Source organism: Hemitrygon akajei, chromosome 5, assembly GCF_048418815.1.
Source record: "Hemitrygon akajei chromosome 5, sHemAka1.3, whole genome shotgun sequence".
In the NCBI taxonomy this organism is placed as follows: Eukaryota; Metazoa; Chordata; class Chondrichthyes; order Myliobatiformes; family Dasyatidae; genus Hemitrygon; species Hemitrygon akajei.
The window spans coordinates 180,539,494-180,562,080 of NC_133128.1; the positions used below are offsets into that span (position 1 = coordinate 180,539,494).

The window sequence follows — 22,587 nt, forward strand, 5'->3', positions numbered from 1 at the left end:
CTTTGCAATATAATGAAAGAAGGAACACTGTTCAGTTTTGAAATGCTTAAAGAGAAACACTTATTAGAAAAAGAAGACTTTTATCGGTATTTACAGATGCGACAATATGTTAATAGGATGGTTAAAAATGTAACTAAGGCAAGTACATGTTTGATAGAGCTATTTAGAAAAGCATATAATTCAGATAACGGTGGTAGAATCATTTCAAGCCTGTATAAGGGTTTGTCAAATCTTAAAACACATTCGACTTCATACATTAAAATAAAATGTGAGAAGGAAGGAGGGATAATTATATCTGAGGAAGAGTGGACAATAATATGGAGGTATCAATGGAAGTGTACCAGTTCACAGAAATGGAGGGAGTTTGGATGGAAAAACTTGATAAGATATATTATCACACCCTCTCAGAAATCCCGTTATGATAGTAACCTCCCTGTTTGCTGGAGAAATTGTAGAAATCAAAATGCAAACCATTATCATATTTTCTGGGAGTGTCCCATTATCAAAGACTATTGGAGTGGGATACACAATGCCCTAAAAGACAGCTTTAAATGTGAAATACCCTTAGAAAGTAAGACAGTATATTTTGGATATATACCTCAAGAATGGTTGAAAAGAGATAAATATTTAATTAATATACTGTTGGTGACTGGTAAAAAGACTCTTACTAGGAAATGGTTATCATAGGAGAGCCCAACCTTAACTGCGTGGATGGAAATTACAATGGACATTTACAAAATGGAGAAGATAACAGCATCTGTTAATCATAAGTTGGAACAATTTGATTCGTACTGGGGAAAATGGTTTAATTACATAATACCTCATAGGCCTGATTTTATTCTCACAAATCAACGAATATGTTGTAAAAAATCACTCCCTACTTCTACATAGTTTTCTCCTTTTGCTTGTTCTTTCTTTCCTCTCTTTTCTATAAGTGATAAATATTATGTGTAGATTTTTGGCATATAATATCTGAACTACATCTTATGGAAATGTTTGATGTGAACTTCAATAAAAAATAAATTACAAAAAAAAAGAAATCGATCTCGCATGCACCACGTCTGCTGGCAGCACGTTCCACACTCTCACGATCCCTCAACTTCCCCTTAAAATTTTCACCTTTATGATGGAAATTTGAAACAAAAATTAAACGGTCCAACGTTTGAACGTAAGGATTCTGGTCAAGCGTGTTCATTTATTCCACTTTCGCTCAGCGCTGTCACACGTGAGAGTGCATTGAACCACGTGATCGGTAGAGCCGGGCCGCGTTTGGTTGCCACAGTTACGGTTTGGGAGTTGCCATGGCGACAGCTGGACAGTGGCCGGTGAAAAACATTGGGGCGAAGTCGTTACTTCAGCTCGTACTGGACCCCGATCTCAGCGGCTGCAGGTAACGGCCTTGTGCCGCTGTTGTGTCCCGATGGCCCCGATATCTCACCTTGTTCAGAAACGCCAGCAAAGGGAGGAGTAATTGCAGACGTTTCTTTGAGGGAAGCGCCGTTATTTACGCGCTCTTGCAGCAGATCTCTGGTGCAAAGGGGTCGATTCTCGGAATAAACAGTGGGGACTAGAAATAGCTATGATATCTTCGGGGTATATGCCCTGAGTTATTTGAGCAGGATAGGGACTTCCTGGGACTCGCTGGTTCGCCATTGGTCGAAGGCTGTCAATACCATGTTTGGGATTTGGACAGGGGACTGGTGAATTGAGAAAGGGTTAGAGTAGCGGAGAAGGTGAAAAGAGACAATGGACTAGAAATTTAAATGAAAATGTGATACCTACTGGAAACTGAACTATTTGATTGTCCAAAGGCCAAGCACGATTGTTTTATAAACTAAAAAGCAAGAATTGGAATTGGTTTATTCTTGCCATGGGCACAGAGATAATCAAAACTTTTCTTGCATACAGTTCATACAGATTTCAATGTCTTCTGCCTGAGGGAAGAGGAGAGAAGAGAGGAATGTCCGGGATGGGTAGGGTCCTCTCTGCGGATGCTGGAATTTAAAATAAACCAAAAATGATGTGGGAGGCTTAGCAGATCACAGACAACATCCGTGGAGAGGAAATTTGCCATAATAATGCGACTTGATAACCGTTCATCATCACTGGTAAATCGGGAAAATAAATGTGTTTAAAGAAACGGGGGGGGGGGGAGGTAGAAGTTGGAGGGAACAAAAGGAATGTGTGGGACAGGAGTCTAAGATTGTGCAGGAAGCAGAAAGTGTGGAGTAGTCCACTCTGTGAGGGCCAACTACAACCTGTTATGTACAAGTGAATTGTTCCTTATCCTGGAAAGATTATTTGGGTCACTAATTTGTGGGAAGGGACTAGGTAAGAGGGTTTAATATACCTTCATGTTTCCACAAAACTCCACTCAGTCAAATGTAGCCCGTGTCATTCTGTAGATAAATACAGAAAAAGGTTTCACACAGCAAGTCTGCAAAAATGACCTTTGTTGTTATTGGTGGGTATACAGTTGTTATATGGTTATACTCTTGTTCTTCTAAAACCGGCAAGGAGTATTTTTAAATTTACCAGAACAAAGCAATTCAGTTCAATATCTTACCAAAAGGAACACATCAGTACTTTATATACTGTATGCTATTAGGGTACTGAAATAGAATTTGAAAATGCAACCTTTTAATTAATGTAAAAAGTTGATATTTGGACAAAAAGATAATTGTGTAAAACTTTAGAAGTCATTGTCAGCTTTCAACAGTGTGCTCAGACTTGGGACATCTGATATTTAGGGATGATGCCCAGCTTCAAATACATTGAAATATATGGCTGTTGGAAGACAGAAAAAGGATACTTTGCCCAATACATTAATTTTCACTCTCAAGGAGATCTGTTTCATTATTATCACTGGGTCCATTAGACCATAATACACAGGAGTAGAATTGGGCTACTTGCCCCATTGAGTCTGCTCGGCCATTTCATCATGGCTGATTTATTATCCCTCTCAACCCCATACTCCTGCCTTCTCCCCATAACCTTTGACATCCTGACTAATTAAGAACCTATCAACCTCCATTGTAAATATAATGACTTGGCCTCCACAGCCATCCATTGCAGTGAATTCTGCAGACTTACCAACCTCTGGCTAAAGAAATTCCTCCTCATCTCAGTTCTAAGTGGACTTCCCTCTATTCCAAGCTTGTGCCCTCTGGTCCAAGATTCACCTGCTTTAGGAAGAATCCTCTCCGTATCCACTCTATCTAGGCCTTTCAGCATTCAATAAGTTTCAATAACTCCCCTCCCCCACCCCCACCAATTTTCTAAACTTCAGCGAGTACAGGCCCAGAGCCATCAAATACTCCTCATTTGTTAAACTTTCATTCCTGGAATAATAATCATGAACCTCCTCTGGACCCTCTCCAATGTCAGTACATCATTTCTTAGATAAGGGGCCCAAAGCTGCTCACAATACTCCAAGTGCAGTCTGACCAAAGTCTTATAAAGCCTCAGCATTACATGCTTGTTCTTATATTCTTGTCTTCTCGAAATGAGTGCTAACATTGCATTTACCTTCCTTGTCACTGACTCAACTTGCAAGTTAATCTTTAGGGAATCCTGCATAAGGACCTCCAAATCCATTTGCATGTCTGATTTTTGAATTTTCTGCCCATTTAGAAAATAGTCTGCACCTTTATTCTTTCTATCAAAGTGCATCACCATACACTCTCTATACTATATTCCATCTGCCATTTCTTTGCCCATTCTCCCAATCTGTCCAAGTCCTTCTGCAGACTCCCTGATTCCTCAATACTAACTGTCCCTTCGTCTATCTTTCTATCACCTGCATACTTGCCTTTGAAGCCATCAATTCCATCATCCATATTTTTGACATTTTACGTGAAAAGAAGCAATACCAGTACTGAGCCCTGCAGAGTATCACTTGTCATTGGGAGCCAGCCAGAATAGGCCTCTTTTATTCCCAGTCTTTGCCTCCTGCCAATCAGTCAATCTTCTATCCATGCTAGTATCTTTCCTGTAATACCATGGGCTCTTAGCTTGTTAAGCAGCCTCATGTTTAGCAGCTTGTCAAAGGCCTTTTGAAAATGCAGGTAAACAATATCCATTGACTCTTCTTTGTCTATCTTGCCTGTTCCAATTCATAGAAACATAGAAACATAGAAAATAGGTGCAGGAGTAGGCCATTCGGCCCTTTGAGCCTGCACTGCCATTCAGTATGATCATGGTTGATCATCCAACTCAGAACTCTGTACCTGCTTTCTCTCCATACCCCTTGATCCCTTTAGCCACAAGGGCCATATCTAACATCCTCTTAAATAAAGCCAATGAACCGGCCTCAACTGTTTCCTGTGGCAGAGAATTCCACAGATTCACCACTCTGTGTGAAGAGGTTTTTCCTCATCTCGGTCCTAAAAGGCTTCCCCTTTATCCTTAAACTGTGACCCCTCGTTCTGGACTTCCCCAACATCGGAAACAACCTTCCTGCATCTAGCCTATCCAATCCCTTTAGAATTTTATACGTTTCAATAAGATCCCCCTTCAATCTTCTAAATTTCAGTGAGTATAAGCCTAGTCGATCCAGTCTTTCTTCATATGAAAGTCCTGCCATCCCAGGAATCAATCTGGTGAACCTTCTCTGTACTCCCTCTATGGCAAGAATGTCTCTCCTCAGATTAGGGGACCAAAACTGCACACAATATTCTAGGTGCGGTCTCACCAAGGCCATGTACAACTGCAGTAGAACCTCCCTGCTCCTGTACTCAAATCCTTTTGCTATAAATGCCAACATACCATTTGCCTTTTTCACCACCTGCTGTACCTACATGCCCACCTTCAATGACTGGTGTACAATGACACCCAGGTCTCGTTGCATCTCTCCTTTTCCTAATCAGCCACCATTCAGATAATAATCTGTTTTCCTGTTCTTGTAGCCAAAGTGGATAACCTCACATTTATCCACATTAAATTGCATCTGCCATGAATTTGCCCACTCACCTAACCTATCCAAGTCATCCTGCATCCTCTTAGCATCCTCCACACAGCTAAGACTGCCGCCCAGCTTCGTGTCATCCGCAAACTTGGAGATGCTGCATTTAATTCCCTCGTCTAAATCATTAATATATATTGTAAACAACTGGGGTCCCAGCACTGAGCCTTGCGGTACCCCACTAGTCACTGCCTGCCATTCTGAAAAGGTCCCGTTTACTCCCACTCTTTGCTTCCTGTCTGCCAACCAATTCTCTATCCACATCAATACCATACCCCCAATACCGTGTGCTTTAAGTTTGCACACTAATCTCCTGTGTGGGACCTTGTCAAAAGCCTTTTGAAAATCTAAATATACCACATCCACTGGCTCTCCCCATCCACTCTACTAGTTACATCTTCAAAAAATTCTATAAGATTCGTCAGACATGATTTTCCTTTCACAAATCCATGCTGACTTTGTCCGATGATTTCACCTCTTTCCAAATGTGCTGTTATCACATCTTTGATAACCGACTCTAGCATTTTCCCCACCACCGATGTCAGACTAACCAGTCTATAATTCCCCGGTTTCTCTCTCCCTCCTTTTTTAAAAAGTGAGGTTACATTAGCCACCCTCCAATCCTCAGGAACTAATCCAGAATCTAAGGAGTTTTGAAAAATTATCACTAATGCATCCACTATTTCTTGGGCTACTTCCTTAAGCACTCTGGGCCCTGGGGATTTATCTGCCTTTAATCCCTTCAATTTACCTAACACCACTTCCCGACTAGTATGTATTTCCCTCAGTTCCTCCATCTCACTAGACCCTCGGTCCCTTACTATTTCCGGAAGATTATTTATGTCCTCCTTAGTGAAGACAGAACCAAAGTGTTTATTCAATTGGTCTGCCATGTCTTTGTTCCCTATGATCAATTCACCTATTTCTGACTGTAAGGGACCTACATTTGTCTTGACCAATCTTTTTCTTTTCACATATCTATAAAAGCTTTTACAGTCAGTTTTTATGTTCCCTGCCAGCTTTCTCTCATAATCTTTTTTCCCTTTCCTAATTAAGCCCTTTGTCCTCCTCTGCTGGTCTCTGAATTTCTCCCAGTCCTCAAGTGTGCCGCTTTTTTTTTGCTAATTTATATGTTTCTTCTTTGAACTTGATACTATCCCTAATTTCCCTTGTCAGCCACGGGTGCACTACCTTCCCTGGTTTATTCTTTTGCCAAACTGGGATGAATAATTATTGTAGTTCATCCATGCGATCTTTAAATGCTTGCTATTGCATATCCACCGTCTACCCTTTAAGTATCATTTGCCAGTCTATCTTAGCTAATTCACGTCTCATACCTTCAAAGTTACCCTTCTTTAAGTTCAGAACCTTTGTTTCTGAATTAACTATGTCACTCTCCATCTTAATGAAGAATTCCACCATATTATGGTCACTCTTAATCAAGGGGCCTCGCACGACAAGATTGCTAACTAACTCTTCCTCATTGCTCAATACCCAATCTAGAATGGCCTATTCTCTAGTTGGTTCCTCGACATGTTGGTTCAGAAAACCATCCTGCATACATTCCAAGAAATCCTCTTCCTCAGCACCCTTACCAATTTGGTTCACCCAGTCTATATGTAGATTGAAGTCACCCATTATAACTACTGTTCCTTTATTGCACACATTTCTAATTTCCTGTTTAATGCCATCCCCAACCTCACTACTACTGTTAGGTGGTCTGTACACAACTCCCACCAGCGTTTTCTGCCCCTTAGTGTTATGCAGCTCTACCCATATCGATTCCACATCCTCCAGGCTAATGTCCTTACTTTCTATTGCGTTAATCTCCTCTCTAACCAGCAATGCTACCCCACCTCTTTTTCTTTCCTGTCTATCCCTCCTGAATATTGAATATCCCTGGATGTTGAGCTCCCATCCTTGGTCACCCTGGAGCCATGTCTCTGTGGTCCCAACTATATCATATTCATTAATAACTATCTGCACATTCAATTCATCCACCTTGTTACGAATGCTCCTCGCATTGACACACAAAGCCTTCAGGCTTGTTTTTACAACACTCTTAGCCCTTATACAATTATGTTGAAAAGTGGCTCTTTTTGCTTTTTGCCCTGGATTTGCCTGCCTGCCACTTTTACTTTTCACCTTACTACTTTTTGCTTCTACCCTCATTTTACACCCCTCTGTCTCTCTGCACTTGTTCCCATCCCCCTGCCACATTAGCTTAAAGCCTCCTGAACAGCAGTAGCAAACGCTCTCCCTAGGACATTGGGTCCAGTCCAGCCCAGGTGCAGACCGTCCTGTTTATACCAGTCCCACCTCCCCCAGAACTGGTTCCAATGGCCCAGAAATTTGAATCCCTCCCCCTTGCACCATTTTTCAAGCCACGTATTCATCTGAAATATCTTCCTATTTCTACTCTGACTAGTACGTGGCACTGGTAGTAATCCAGAGATTATTACCTTTGTGGTCCTACTTTTTAGTTTATCTCCTAACTCCCTAAATTCACCTTGTAGGACCTCATCCCATTTTTTACCTATATCATTGGTACCTATATGCACCACGACCACTGGCTGTTCACCCTCCCATTCCAGAATGTCCTGCAGCCACTCAGAGACATCCTTGACCCTTGCACCAGGGAGGCAACATACCATCCTGGAGTCTTGTTTGCGGCCGCAGAAACTCCTATCTATTCCCCTTACAATCGAATCCCCTATCACTATAGCTCTCCCACTCCTTTTCCTTCCCTCCTGTGCCGCAGAGCCACCCATGGTGCAATGAACTCAGCTGCTGCTGCCTTCCCCTGATGAGAGATCTCCCCCAACAGTATCCAAAACAGTATATCTGTTTAGGAGGGAGATGACCTCAGGGGACTCCTTCACTACCTGCCTACTGCTACGCTGTCTAGTGGCCACCCTTTCCCTTTCTGTCTGTGTAGCCTTTACCTGCAGTGTGGCCAACTCACTGAATGTGCTATTCACGACTTTCTCAGCATCGCGGATGCTCCAGTATGAATCCAATCGCAGCTCCAGATGCTCAATGCGGTCTGCCAGAAGCTGCAGTTGGACACACTTCCTGCACACATAGTCGTCAGGGACACTGGAAGTATCCCTGATTTCCCACATGCTGCAGGATGAACAAACCACGCGGCCGATCTCAGCTGCCATGACCTACCCAATACTTGCCTCAACTTTTGAAACCTTCTCCTTTGAAAGGAACTTACCTGGCCTTACCTCACTTGGAGTGAAGCTCGTCCTCAGCCTCTTCTCGTCAAAGCCTCTTGAGTCAAAACCTCAAATCTCTACTCCTTCACTGGCCACTTTCCACAAAATTCCAACAAAGTTCAAAGTGCATATATTATCAAAGTATGTATACTATATACAATCTTGAGATTTGTCTCCTTACAGGTAGCCACGAAACAAAGAAACCCAAAAGAACCTATTAAAAAAGAATACCATCAAACACCCAATGTGGAAAAAAAATCAAATCATGCAAGCAACAAAAAGTAATCAATTAACATCCAGAACTAAAATTCACAAAAGTGCGTTCACAGCCACAAAGCCAGTCACAGCTTATCCAGGAGCCTGTTAGTTGCAGGCTACAGTCTCAGTTCAGCACAGAGACAAGTAAACCTCGATAAGCAGCGAGCTATCTGCCTAAACTGATAACACACAAATAATTTTACTTCTCATCAATACTGAGTATACCATTTAAACAATCACAGTCTAGGTTCAAAAAAGTATTTGAACCTCTGGGGTAATGTCTTCTACAAAAGCTAATTGGAATCAGGTGTTCCAATCAACGATTGCTGAAGGAGGTGAAAAAGAACCCAAGGGTAACAGCAAAAGAACTGTAGAAATCTCTAGAACTTGCTAAAGTCTATGTTCATGTGTCATTATAAGAAAAACACTGAATAAGAATGGTGTTCTTGCAAGGACACCACGGAGGAAACCACTGCTGTCCAAATAGAAACATTGCTGCATGTCTCAAGTTTGCAAAAGACCACCTGGATATTCCACAATACTTCTGGGACAATGTTCTGTAGACATATGAGACAAAGGTTGAACTTTTCTGGCAGCAATGCACACCGCTATGATTGGAGGAAAAAAGGCAATAAAATAATGCACAACACCACCTAAACCACATCCTAACTGTGAAGCATAGTGAAAGGAGCATCATGGTTTGGGGCTGTTTTGCTGCCTCAGGGCCAGGGCAGCCCACAATTGTTGAGGGAACAATGTATTCAAAATTGCATCAAGATATTTTACAGGAGAATGTCAGGTAGCAGTCCATCACCTGAAGCTTAATTGAAGTTGGATAATATGCAAGAGAATGATTCGAAAAATAAAAGTAAATCAACAACAGAATGGTTTAAAAAGAAGAAAATTTGTGTTTTGGAATGGCCAAGTCAGAGTCCAGACCTTAAACCAATTGAGAAGCTGTGGCATTACCTGAAGAGGGCTGTTCATGCAAAGGAATCCTAGAAATATTGATGAACTGAAACAGTTTTGGATGGAGGAATGGTCTAAAATTCCTCCTCACTGTTGTGCAAGTCTGATCAGCAACTACAGGAAATGATTTATGGAGGTTATTACTGCTAAAGGAGGTTCTATCAGTTACTAAATACAAGAATTCACATACTTTTTCTGGCCTGGACTTTGAATGATAAAACGTGTTTACTAAAGAAATGAAAAGTACAATTGTTTGTGCGCTATTAGTTTAAGCAGGTTTTGTTTATCTATTATTGTGACTTAGATGAAGATCAGATCACATCTTTTGAGTAATTAATGCAGAAACCAGGGTAATTGCAAGAAATTCACAAACTTTTTCTTGTAACTGTGTTAGATTTTGGGAGATCAAACTAGGGTAGCACTTAGGGGAGTATATGGAACAGAGGAACCTAGGAGCACAAGTGCTTAGTTTTTCTGAAAACTGCGTCACCAATACATAGGGTAGTGAAGAAGGCATTTGGCATACTGGTCTTCATCAGTTAGAACACTGAGTATAGAAGTTATAGTTATAGAAGACGTTGGAGAAGCTGCACTGGGAGTATTTTCGTACAGTTTTGGTCACCCTGTTATCAGAAAGATGTTAAACTAGAAAGAGTGTAGAAAAGATGTACCAAGATGGTGCTTGGAGTTGAGTTTCTGAGTTACAAGGCGAAGTTTCATAGACTATTTTCCAGAATGTAGGAAATTGAGGGGAGACCTGATATAGGTATATAAGATCATAAGGAGCATAGACAGGGTGAAGGCACATTGTCTTTTTTCCAGGGAGGGTTTAAGAACAAAGGCTGGGGATCTGGTTCACGAAACAATAGGCTAGAGATTTGAAAGGGACACAAGACGCAGTTTGTTGCACAAATTATGGTGTGTATTTTAAATGAGCTGCCAGATGTAGTGGCTGAAGCAGGCACTATTTAAACATTTAAAAGAATTCTAGTTAAGTGCATGGATAGAAGAGGTTTAGAAGGTTATGGGTCAAATGTAGATGTGACTCTCTGGGCAACACAGTCGGCATAGATAAGCAGGGCCAGGGTATCTGTTTCCATGCTGTATAACTTTTACCCCATTGGAGGCTTCAATGTCCATTACCTAGAAAGACATTATACCACTACCATCAAGCCATTCTAACTAAATTGCTTAAATTTAAGGGACATAGTTTCCAGATTGGTCCTACGGCAGTTACAAGGAAACCTCACATATGAGAGTGAATCGTACTTGTCCTATTTTCCATCAATCTGTATGTCACAGATGTCTGCCAAAGTACAGACAGAGTACCCATCCCACAGTCCTGTCTTTACACTGAGAATCCATCCTGTTGTGATTTATTTCCTTGTTCTACTCAAAACTAATATGGAAAAGAATTAATAGCTGGTTTGGCTATCCACAAAATACTCCAGGCCATCAACAGCAGGCATTTCCCCCCATTCTTTTAGTTTTATTTTCTTAAATCATAATGATTTAAATATCAATCACAATCTCATTGCAGATGATTGCAGGGAAAGCATTTCAACACAACACATTGATTAAATGTTCTACAGGAAGGAGGCTGAATAAGCTAATGAAATAATAGAAGAAACATTGAACTAGCTGTGAATACTTCATGTCAAATGTCTGCCATGAATTTTAAACTATCAGAATAACCAAGATATATTTAAGTTCAACAGATGCCACATGCCTTTGTATTTATAGCTCCAAGTCTTGTGGTATTGTTCTGAGGACTGCCAACACCAATGCCTATTAAAGGTATAAAAAGTCAGCACATTCCATGTGTCAAAGGATTTACATTAGGATAAGATCTGTAACTTATGCTTTCAGATATGTGCAAATGCATTATTTCCTTCTGTTCTTGAATATGTTTGCTTATTGGAAACAGAGAAATAATTCCACTTAAATTATATACTGTAAGAAAAATTAATGAACATTTGCAGTTTTTTTTTGTGCTGAAGCTCTTGCAACTTGTTTCAAACCCCCTGGTTTTATATTAGATAACTCAATGTGCTGCATATTTTACTCATTTCCATAAATAACCCTACTTGTAAGCTAATCTATTCAATATATTTGTTCTTGAAGTGATATGATGCAGACAAGAACCCTCATGGTCAATGCAAAGATTATTTTCCCCATTACATGCTTTGTCTAAGATAAAGAGCTTTTAAGTTTTTAATCATAGTATCTGCAGACCTATTCATGGAAGCTGACTCTTATAGTGAGAACAAGAAAAGTAAGAAGGATCAAGTGAAGGATTTACTGAGTGATTTATGAGTTGACCTTGCTAGATCATCTGCAAAATATCGTAGATACTAGAAGTGTGAAATATAAAGAAAATTTTCCAGAAACCCTTTGCAGATCAGGCAATGTCTGTGAAGAGAGAAACAGTTCAGATTTCAGGACAAGGAAATTACATCTCAAATTGATTTCAGCAAGAAACTCAGTAGCTTTTTTAACCATTTGCGATAAAAAGGCCTAAATGGGAATTTTTAAAGGAGAGATCATAGAAACATAGAAAATAAGTGCAGGAGTAGGCCATTCGGCCCTTCGAGCCTGCACCGCCATTCAGTATGATCATGGCTGATCATCCAACTCAGAACCCTGTACCTGCTTTCTCTCCATACCCCTGATCCCTTTAGCCACAAGGGCCATATATAACTTCCTCTTAAGTATAGCCAATGAACCGGCCTCAACTGTTTCCTGTGGCAGAGAATTCCACAGATTCACCACTCTCTGTGTGAAGAAGTTTTTCCTCATCTCGGTCCTAAAAGGCTTCCCCTTTATCCTTAAACTGTGACCCCTCGTTCTGGACTTCCCCAACATCAGAAACAATCTTCCTGCATCTAGCCTGTCCAATCCCTTTAGAATTTTATACGTTTCAATAAGATCCCCCCTCAATCTTCTAAATTCCAGTGAGTATAAGCCTAGTCAATCCAGTCTTTCTTCATATGAAAGTTCTGCCATCCCAGGAATCAATCTGGTGAACCTTCTCTGTACTCCCTCTATGGCAAGAATGTCTTTCCTCAGATTAGGGGGTCAAAACTGCACACAATATTCTAGGTGCGGTCTCACCAAAGCCTTGTACAACTGCAGTAGAACCTCCCTGCTCCTGTACTCAAATCCTTTTGCTATGAATGCCAACATACCATTTGCCTTTTTCACTGCCTGCTGTACCTGCATTCCCACCTTCAATGACTGGTGTACAATGACACCCAGGTCTCGTTGCATCTCCCCTTTTCCTAATCGACCACCGTTCAGATAATAATCTGTTTTCCTGTTCTTGCAACCAAAGTGGATAACTTCACATTTATCCACATTAAATTGCATCTGCCATGAATTTGCCCACTCACCTAACCTATCCAAGGCACCCTGCATCCTCTTAGCATCCTCCTCACAGCTAACACTGCCACCCAGCTTTGTGTCATCCGCAAACTTGGAGATGCTGCATTTAATTCCCTCTTCTAAATCATTCATATATATTCTAAACAACTGGGGTCCCAGCACTGAGCCTTGCGGTACCCCACTAGTCACTGCAGCCTTGCGGTACCCCACTAGTCACTGCACTAGTCAATTGTGAAGTCTTTGGAATTGAAAGGCAGGAGAGATTAAATGATAAAATAAGTTGTGTAAAATGAATTGGAGAATAAGTAAATGTGAAATGAAGTCTGGAAATCTGAAATTAAAAATATCTGAAATGTTGTCAATATGAAATTGAACTCCATATTGACTGAGGAAAAGCTTTAATGTCCCCAGTAGATCTGCTTGAAGAATTGTTAAGGAATGTCAAGAGTCATGACAAAAGCTGGCAAAGCCAAGACAAAAAGTTTTTATCACATTAAACTTACTGCAACTCTTTTCACTGTACATTGCATAGTCATATATTGCACTGTACATTGCCTGTCCTAGCCCCAGTTACAAGATTGTTATAGCCTCTAGCTGCACAATTTACATTCTAAATATTGAGCATTTATACCTATTCTTGTGGCTTCATAACTCAGTGTGTGTGGATCAAACACGGATTTATTTTTAAATCCTGCAGAATGGTTTTGGCCCGAAACTTCGACTGCACTCGTTTCCATAGATGCTGCCTGGCCTGCTGAGTTCCTCCAGCATTTTGTGTGTGTTACTTGGATTTCTAGCATCTTCAGATTTTCTCTTGTTTCAATTTAACATATCATAATTACAAAAAAATGTTAAAGAAAGGACAAAATCAGTATAAAAATCAGATTTGAGAAATACTAAATAAAACCAGTGAACAAAACAGTCAAAAATTGTCATCAAAATTTCATAGGATAAAAGTAAAGCTTTTTTTTTGTTAGGAATAAAGGAAGCAGCAAAGCAAATTGTAAATATAAACCATCTTTGAGTGGTATCTACTATTAAGAACTGATAAACAGGACACAGAAATAATAATAATTATAATAATAATAATAGTCAACAGGAAATTAAGAGAAGTAATTCATGTTTGGAAAATTTCTTTTTTAAGGTTATAACATATATGATGGCAGATAAGATGGAGATGACCCAGTCTGTCTTTTCTTTCTGTTTACTTTCTATCATCAGCAAAATAATAGGAACTCTTATTGACAATGCTTTATTCACCATAACTTGTTATTTAATGCCCATTTTAGATTTCCTCTGATCCATTTAGCTCCCAATCTCATCAAAGCTGTGATCCAGCTGTCAACCTAAGAATTGAATTCCAGGTGTGAAGCCACAATTAATGGCTTTGGCATAAAGGTAGCAGTTTACCAAGTGTGGCATCACAATACTCTGGTAAAACTGAAATCAATGGGAATCAACAGAAAAAACACTCCAGTGGTCAAAGTATTACCTTGCACAAGCCAATATATTTGTTGTGGTCAATCCCAACCTGGAAATCTGCAAGTACATTGTCCCATGCCCAATAATCTTCAGCTGTTTTATCAGCAACTTTCAATCAAAAGAGGACATCTTTGCTAATGATAGCACAATGTTTGCAACCCTTCAGTGAATGAAGCAGCCTTTGCTTGTATGTAGCAAGATCTAGATGATAAATGACAAATAACATTGTGCAGAAGTGCCAGGTAGCAACCATTTCCACCAAAAGAGAATCTAGCCACATACCCTTGACAATCAATAACATTAACAATACTGTGCCCCCCACATCAGTATCAACAGTAATCAGAAAATAGTAATCAAATGGACCAGCCACATAAATACCTTGGCAACGAGGGAAAGTCAAGTCTGGGCATCTTATGGAAAGTGGCTGATATTCCTGACACTCCAAGGCCTTTCCACCATCTACAAGTCTGGAGTGTGATGAAATATTCTTTACTTTGCTGATTAAGTGTAAGTCTAACAACTCCCCAGAAGCTCAACACCAACCAGGATAAAGCAGCCTACTTAACTGTCCTTTCATCCACCAGCCTGAGCATTCATTCCCTCTATCTCCAGCACCTAGTGATTACAGTGTGTACCATCTGTAATTTGCCCTGCAAGTTCTTGCCTAAGCTATTTTGACAGCACCTCCCAAACCCTTGATCTCTACTACCAAGAAGGACAAGGGATTTGAATGATGAGAACTCGTAGGTTCCCTCCCAAATTTCGTGTGATTCTTCATTGTCACTAGATCAAAACGCTACAGCACCATGCGAGTACCTTCACCAGAACGACTGAAGGTGTATAAGAGGGCAGCTCACCTCCACCTTCTCTAAGACATTTGGGGATGAACAATAAATGCTGTCTTTGCCAGTTCTGTCCAGACCCTGAAAATGAATAAAAGTTATGTTTTTTCTGAACTCCCAGAAGGTCCTCAATAAAGTGCCACACAAGAGATTACTGAACAAGATGTGACCTCAATAGGATTGGAGATTTAATACCAGTGTTGCTTAAGGATTGGTTAGTAAACAGAACAGGAATAACTGGATAATTTTTAGATAGTAGGTCCCTGCTGTTCAGTACTAGGATCCTGACTGCTTGTGATCTATATCCATAATAAGGTTGAGGAGTTCAAATGTAATATATAGAGTGTTTATACAAAGCTATGGGGTGGTGTGTGTTCTGAATAAGATGCTGAGATAATTGCTAAGTGAATGGGCAAGGACATAGAAAAGGGACATAATATGGGAAAAATGATATCTACTTTGTTAGAAAAAGTGGAAAACTGGAGTACTTTCCTTAAATGGTTTAAGTGTTCAGAGGGACATGTGTGTTCTAGTACATGAATTGCTGTTTATTCTGCAATTGGGAAAACAAATAGTAAGTTGATCTTCATTGCTAGGGCATTTGAATTGTGAGAAGAACATCTTACTTCAATTATTTAGGGTCCTAGTGAAGCTACATCTGGAATATGGACAAGGACTGATAAACTGGAGGGAGCACAGCATAGATTCACCAGATTGATGCCTGGGTCAAGACTAGATTGATATATGAGGAAACTAGGATTAGACTTTCCAGAGTTTAGAAGAATGAGAGGTAGTCTCATTGAAACCAAGAATTCGCATATGGTTTGACACAGAGATATTTCTTCTGATTGGCTCACTTTGAACCATTGGTTAAAGATTATAAATAAGGTGTTAGCTATTCAACAATGAAAGACACAGCACCACCCTAGGTTAGTGAAGCTGGAATTCAGCTATGTCACTGAGTGTATTCATGTCAGAGATCTATAGTTTTTTTAAATATTTGGACAAACAAGAGGTATTGGTTAAGTGCACAGAAGTGTGCTGAGGTGTAAGTTTAGGCATAACTTAATTGAATGCAAAACAGGGCTGCATTGCCTACTCCTGTTTCTGTTTGTAATGTCCTTGTGAATTCATGTGCATATGTATCAAAGAGAAAAGACAATTGTACAGTACTGTCTTTGGCAAATGCTCTGATTTCTTGTTGTAACAGGAAACTGCTATTTGAATGTACAATCTACATAACACCATATTTAATGATTTCATGTTATAGCTAACGCATGCAAGAATTAACTTTTGGGATTTAGAATTACAATTTAAATAATTATTATACCTATTATAATCAGTAGGTATGTATGGATAGTAATGTAAAATTTATTTTATGATGTTCCAGATTAATCTATCATCAACTGAAGGAGTATAATGAATGACTGTAAAATCATTGACCAATCTGGTAGGTAGTTTCAGAATTCATTGGTTCAAATATCTAATTTGATTTCATCATCAATTTGTAGTTTTTTATGGTAGAATAAGTAAATTATAATAAATCTAAATATGATGATAATATATCATAAAGTGATCTAAAAATATAACATCTCACTTTATTTGTTTGTAAGCATTGGTAATAATATCATTACCAAAAAAGTTTTAATTATCATATTTTGTCAATTATCCATTAATTCTATATTCATTATATATAATAATGGATTATTATGAACAGAGGACTATAATAATACTTAAATCTCCAGCAGTGTTGAAGCGATGTCATTACAGTTGACTGTTCAAGAAAAAAATATGCTTTGCTGATGGAGATTTTATTTTAATGCTTCCTGTCCTCCAGCATAACTTCTTTTTCATAGTGACTACCAGAAGCAAGCCATCCACAAAAAATCTTGAAGAACTATTCATACAATTTATCATTGCTTTCTATTTCAATAGTTTTATAACTAGAAATTTGATCATGACATTTTTTGCTAAATCCCCAAGCCACGATCCTTTACCAAAATGCAGATTTCTACCAGAACTTTTGTTCTGCTTTGCACCAGTAGGCATTGGAGGCCTAATGCATCAAATGTACACAGAATTACATCATACATTACATACATACCAGAGAAGGCACAGAAGAGATTTACAAGGATGCTGCCTGGACTGGAGGGTTTGAGTTATAGGAAAAGCTTGGCCATGCTGGGTCTTCATTCTTTGGAGTGTAGGAGGATGAGGGGTGACCTCACAGAGGTTTATAAAATCATGATGGGTAGGGATAATGTGGACAGTCATAATCTATTCCCTAGGCTTGGTGAGTCTAAAACTAGAGGGCACCGATACAGGATTAGAGAGAAGAGATTTAAAAGAGATCAGAGAGATAACTTCTTAACACAGAGGGTACTGAGTATCTGAAATGAGCTACCAGAGAAAGTGGTAGAAGCAGGTACAATTATGATATTTAAGAGGCATTTGACTGGGTACGTGGGTGGGACGGTTTTGGAGGATTACGGGCTGAATGTGGGTAACTGGGACGTTCAGGGAGGATGTTACGGTCGATATGGACATGTTGGGTCTAAATACCTGTTTCTGTGCTATATTACTCAATGATACTAGTTATAGTGAAACGTTCATCTAAAGTATTTGAAGCTGAAATAGACACATACTGTTTCAGAAAATCCAGAGAACCATGTTTTCACATGCTGTTTAGAGAACTGCTCAGCTACTTGATACTTAGTTTTCTGAATCGTCACTAGAAAGCTATTAGATATTCTTCATTGACTTTACCAATTTCTCATGTTGCATGTTTGGCAAAAGTAGTTTTGCAGTTGTATCACAGGATGTACTTCATGAGCTGGAGCCATCTCAGTCAGATCAAGGGTGACTGAGATCTGCAAGAGGGGATGCAAAGTCAGGCTTATATCTGCAGAAATAATCACATAGTTTAGGGACCAATCTACTATCTCCATCTCTCTGAAAAAATATTGCTGAGATAAATATTTTTTAAGTTAGTAGTGATAGAGAACTGCAACCTTTTGAGGACACTTTTGCCTGGACTGTGTCACTGAGTTCAATGTCAGTGACTTGAAGTTATTTTTGTACTGTCTGATCTATGCAATAGATCTGCATGGCAGCACTAGGGAAACTACATTTGTTCTCTGCTCAGGAAAACTGGACTTGGTCTGTGCTCAAGCAAAATGGGACAAGAGAAAGGAATACAAGTTTTCAATAATTGCAGATTTTGTGGAAGTTCAGAGAGTCATAGGCTATACTTCTAAATGAAATACAAGGCTCAACACTAATTGTTCATGTAACTAAACACATTCTCTAAAATTTCTCAAAGTCAGTGGTATGTACCAGGGAAGCTTGTATATTCTTTGACAGTCCGCCATTCATATTTCATTTACTACTCTGTAAGAGATGGATTTGTGGAGATAACAGGTTGAATCTTTGAAGGTAAGATATTTGCCCTCTTTCCTGACCCTATGTTCCAGCTAATGCAACATGCTCGTTTTTAATGGCTATGACCAGAGCCTGCAGGAGAATGATCTTGAGATCCTCAAAATCAAGTCTCTGCGTCATCAAGAGATTAAAATGGAAATAGACCCTGCAACACTCCAGAGATTCATGGCATTCAGAGTTCAGTGCATTGTTGATGAGAAGAGGCAGTGAGGTAGTTCCTTACTGTCTCAGGTGTGTATCAGTAGTAGGTCCTGAGACAACCATATTTTCAAAATGCAGTTCTGGCTTGAACCCCATTTGATCAGCCCAAGTCCTGACCAGCTCAGTTACTTAATCCTAGTCCCATTGCTCTTCTATTGTTTTGAGGCACTCTGTACCTCAGTATCCAAGCAGCTGCTCTGAGGCAATTCAAAGCTTTTAAGTTTGCTTCACACAATTAAAGAAAATCAATATTAATTTCAACAGTTAAAATTAAACTTACATTATCTTTTTTTCTGACTCTCCTGAATGCCAGTTAAGTAATGTCATTGTGGTTGAGGAGACAAAGAATTGATGAAACATCACTGAAAGTCAGTGATCTCAGAGGTCGGGTCAACAGGTATTGAGAAGACCAGCAATCCCCAGGTCGGAGGTTGTACAGGCAGGAGTTCTAAGTGACAGTCAGCAACCTGCCACCCCCTTTTCCCATTACCGGGGTTGGTGGTCCATAATCGAGACCCAAAGATCAAAGTCCTATGATCGGTGAGTCCTGGGTCGATACCCAGAGGTCACTGAGGTCTGGAAGGAAAAGACAGAGATCTAAGTGCAGAGGTCGGTGAGTCCTAAGGAAGAAGACTCTGCATCAGCTTGTCTGGAGATCAGAGGCCTGATGACTGCAAGTCTGTGCCAGGAACTTGAGGTTAGAGGCCCAAAGGCTGAGACTGAGAGTCCAGGGGCCAAGGACTGGAGACCTGCAGGTAGCCTTTCCTGAAGTTGGAAGCCTGTGCAAGTGGGTGGGTCAGTGGAAAAGAGCTTGATGTGCTGTTGTTGTTGCTGCTAATGCTTGTGTTGTTCTACTGAACATGGTGAACATGCTGTGTTGGCACCAGAATGTGTAATGACACTTGCAGGTTGCCCCCACAGATCTTTCAAACTACGTATCTCACTGTATGTTTCCATATACATATGATAAATAAATCTAAAACTGAACTTCAAAAGCATTAAAGTTAGGAGGCCAATAAAACATCAAACTAAAGTAAAATAAGTAAGATAAATCAAACACCTTTCTTACACTTTCCTATCTATTCCACAACATGAGCCTGAAAGAACAATTCCTCAGAGCCATGTTGTGGAGTGCCAGCCAGCACAATTGTCTCCTGGGCTGGCATAAGTCCAGGATTTACTTACCAGGAGGCAGCTGAAAGAGATGATTCCCTTCGAAATTCCAGCCAAGCAGTTAAGGCACATTAAATGACTAACTCAAAGGAGAGTATTTATTTTCCTGATCCTATTTCTGATTGTTTCATTTTTTTTTCCTGTTCTAATATCACTGAAATCAGAACAAATGTAATTCTTATTTTTTTTTATTTCAATGTGCTTAAGTTTTTAGCAAATTGAGAAGTGTTTGTGATGACCATTTTCTGTAAATAACAGTGCTGACAATGTACTTGTTTTCTGTTGTGTTGGTGCCTTGACTCGACTGTCCAAATCCAGGCATAAAACAAATGACTATGTTCACATTATTTGTGAGAGAATGCACCATTGTTCACTCATAGTTTAGACCGACATATGGAATAGGCAGTTGGATTACAAACAGAGCTTCAGAATTTCATGAGTGTTAGGAATTTGCAGTGTCTAAATCCAGGCCCTCATCCCCATAAGTAGCAAATAATCCATCCATGTCCAATTGATTTAAAAGCATTCCAAATCTGCAGTAAAGTCAGCAGAAAAAGCTATATTTAACAATGTTCTTTGAATAGATTGCATGCAATATATCTTCTCTGCTTTTGTTCAGTAATCATATCCATCTTGTTAATGCTGAGACTCAGTGATAGAATTAGCAGGTTATGAATTAACAGAGGTATTCCTTTATTATCTTCAATTCAGTTGTTTGACAAGAAGATTGAAAGCATGCTGAGTCGATACTTGAAAGTCCTTTCAGCACGTGCAGATGCTGCATATACCCAGTAAATGAAAGCGGTTTCTCTGACACAACAGTTCAAGCTGACAGCTAATATAAGGAAATGATGTACAATAGGATGATGCATTAGAAATATACTAATTCAATTCAATTCAAGTTTAATTGTCATTCAACCATGCGTGAATACTCATGAATACAGCCAAATGAGACAGCGTTACTCCAGGGCCAAGGTGCAAAGCACAGTACCAACAGTCACACATAGAACGAAGCACACATAACATGTACAAGGTAGGAAGCACATATTGGTATCGTAGCCACGCAAAAATAAGAGTCCAAACTCGAGCCATTGATCTACAGTCAACCGAAATAGAGCATGTTTTCTGCCGCGTGACCACTGGTGGCATCATCGACTCTAGCCTGGATGCCCTAGTGAAGTGCACCAGTTCCAAAGCCTCTCTCCTGGTGGCTGTAAACAGGCGACACTGCAGCTTAAGGCCTAGTCCTTGCATATACAAGGTAACAAGCACGTATAGTAGAATTAGATCATGCTTTGTTTTTTTTTTAATTCTGACCTGTATCATTGCAACCCTGGTACCAGGAACTCCTCTACTATCCTGGCATCCAGCTTCTGTGTGATGTGCTTAATGAGTAATTTTATAATTGACTCAGCACTCTATCCCCTTTTAATGGACATTTAAAAGAAAAACAAATTTACAGTTATCAGAAGAAAGAGATTCTTGTATGTAGTGGCTATGCAGTGCAACTGGTTAAAATCTATCTTTAGAGATTTCCTTCACTTAACTAAAATGTATTTCCAAATCACAGAGTCTCAAAAAATTTGGTTGCAATCAGGGATAGATCATTGATTGGACAGGGACTTCTCAATTAAACAGAGTTTTTTAGGATTCCCTAAAATCTTAAATCCCAGCTTAAGTGTCAACAGAAAAGTTAGGAAAAGTTAGGAATATAAATATTTGATCCAGTCTTCAGGGTATCTTGAGGTAGATTATACTGTAAGTGTTGTTTGCTACTTCCAACCAATAAAAAAGCACATAAAATGTCATGTAAAAAACTTTAAGAAATGCATTTCTGTTTTTTATGGACAGAACAATTGAAACCAATATCAAACATGAAAGAAGAAAATTCTAATAATAAACAACGGGAAACTTCACTGATGCCTGGTCTTGGCTACATGACAACTGGTGAGGAAAGATTCCGAGGACGCCGTAATGTCATTTTTGATTCTGATTCTGACTACGTGAAGTTGGCAAAGAGAGGTGGTCTGCGAGGTAATGCTCTTGTATCTAAAAAAATATTACCTCCACAACTGTCAGTGCTTCTCAGAATATAGCAAGGCTCGCAACTTCTGGAAGTCAAAGCAAAAAAAAGCAAAAAGCAGTGGAGGGACCTTTACAGAATAATGGAATGTAAATGATGTCTGCTAGTTTGCAGCAAGAGAGCATTTGATCTATCTAGTATCCTTGCACTTCTAGTAAATAACTTTTGATTCACTGTTTTCAACCCCCTCGTCACCTCCCTTTCTCCTACCAGCACAAAGTTACAGATTTCTGAAAAAGAGTTATTAAGAAAGAAGTCTGCATTCCCAGTTTGCATTCTCCCACCCCATCTGAGAAGAAAACTTACCTGCATTATTGAATTCAGCAACTAATGAAAATACCATTTTTTCTCAGCAGAAAAACATATCAGCTCATTATCGAAATCTACAATTTCAGATAACACTTTTGTCAGAACTGGCCAATTCCACTGTAAGCCATCTAGCTAAGATATTGGCTTTGTTTTTTTTGCTTTTATTAGCATAGCCTGACCAGGATATATATTGTGATAAGGTGATTTGGGGCAGGTTTGGTTGGATAAATAGAGGATTTAGCAACTATGGCCGAACTA

General features: G+C 39.5%; 1 protein-coding gene across 4 annotated transcripts in view; it reads left to right on the forward strand.

Moving 5' to 3' along the window:
- The first annotated feature begins 1,272 nt into the window (after positions 1 to 1,272).
- c5h7orf57 (chromosome 5 C7orf57 homolog) overlaps positions 1,273 to 22,587 on the forward strand; it is a 70,478-nt gene continuing 49,163 nt past the window's right edge. For 2 of the 4 annotated variants that reach the window (XM_073044689.1, XM_073044690.1), the window contains exons 1-3: positions 1,273 to 1,390; positions 16,513 to 16,572; positions 21,789 to 21,971. In XM_073044689.1, coding sequence (XP_072900790.1) covers positions 16,542 to 16,572; positions 21,789 to 21,971 — 214 coding nt within the window. In that variant the 5' untranslated portion in view covers positions 1,273 to 1,390; positions 16,513 to 16,541. The remainder of the gene's footprint in view (positions 1,391 to 16,512; positions 16,573 to 21,788; positions 21,972 to 22,587) is intronic. The other 2 variants (XM_073044693.1, XM_073044691.1) reach the window with 2 other exon arrangements.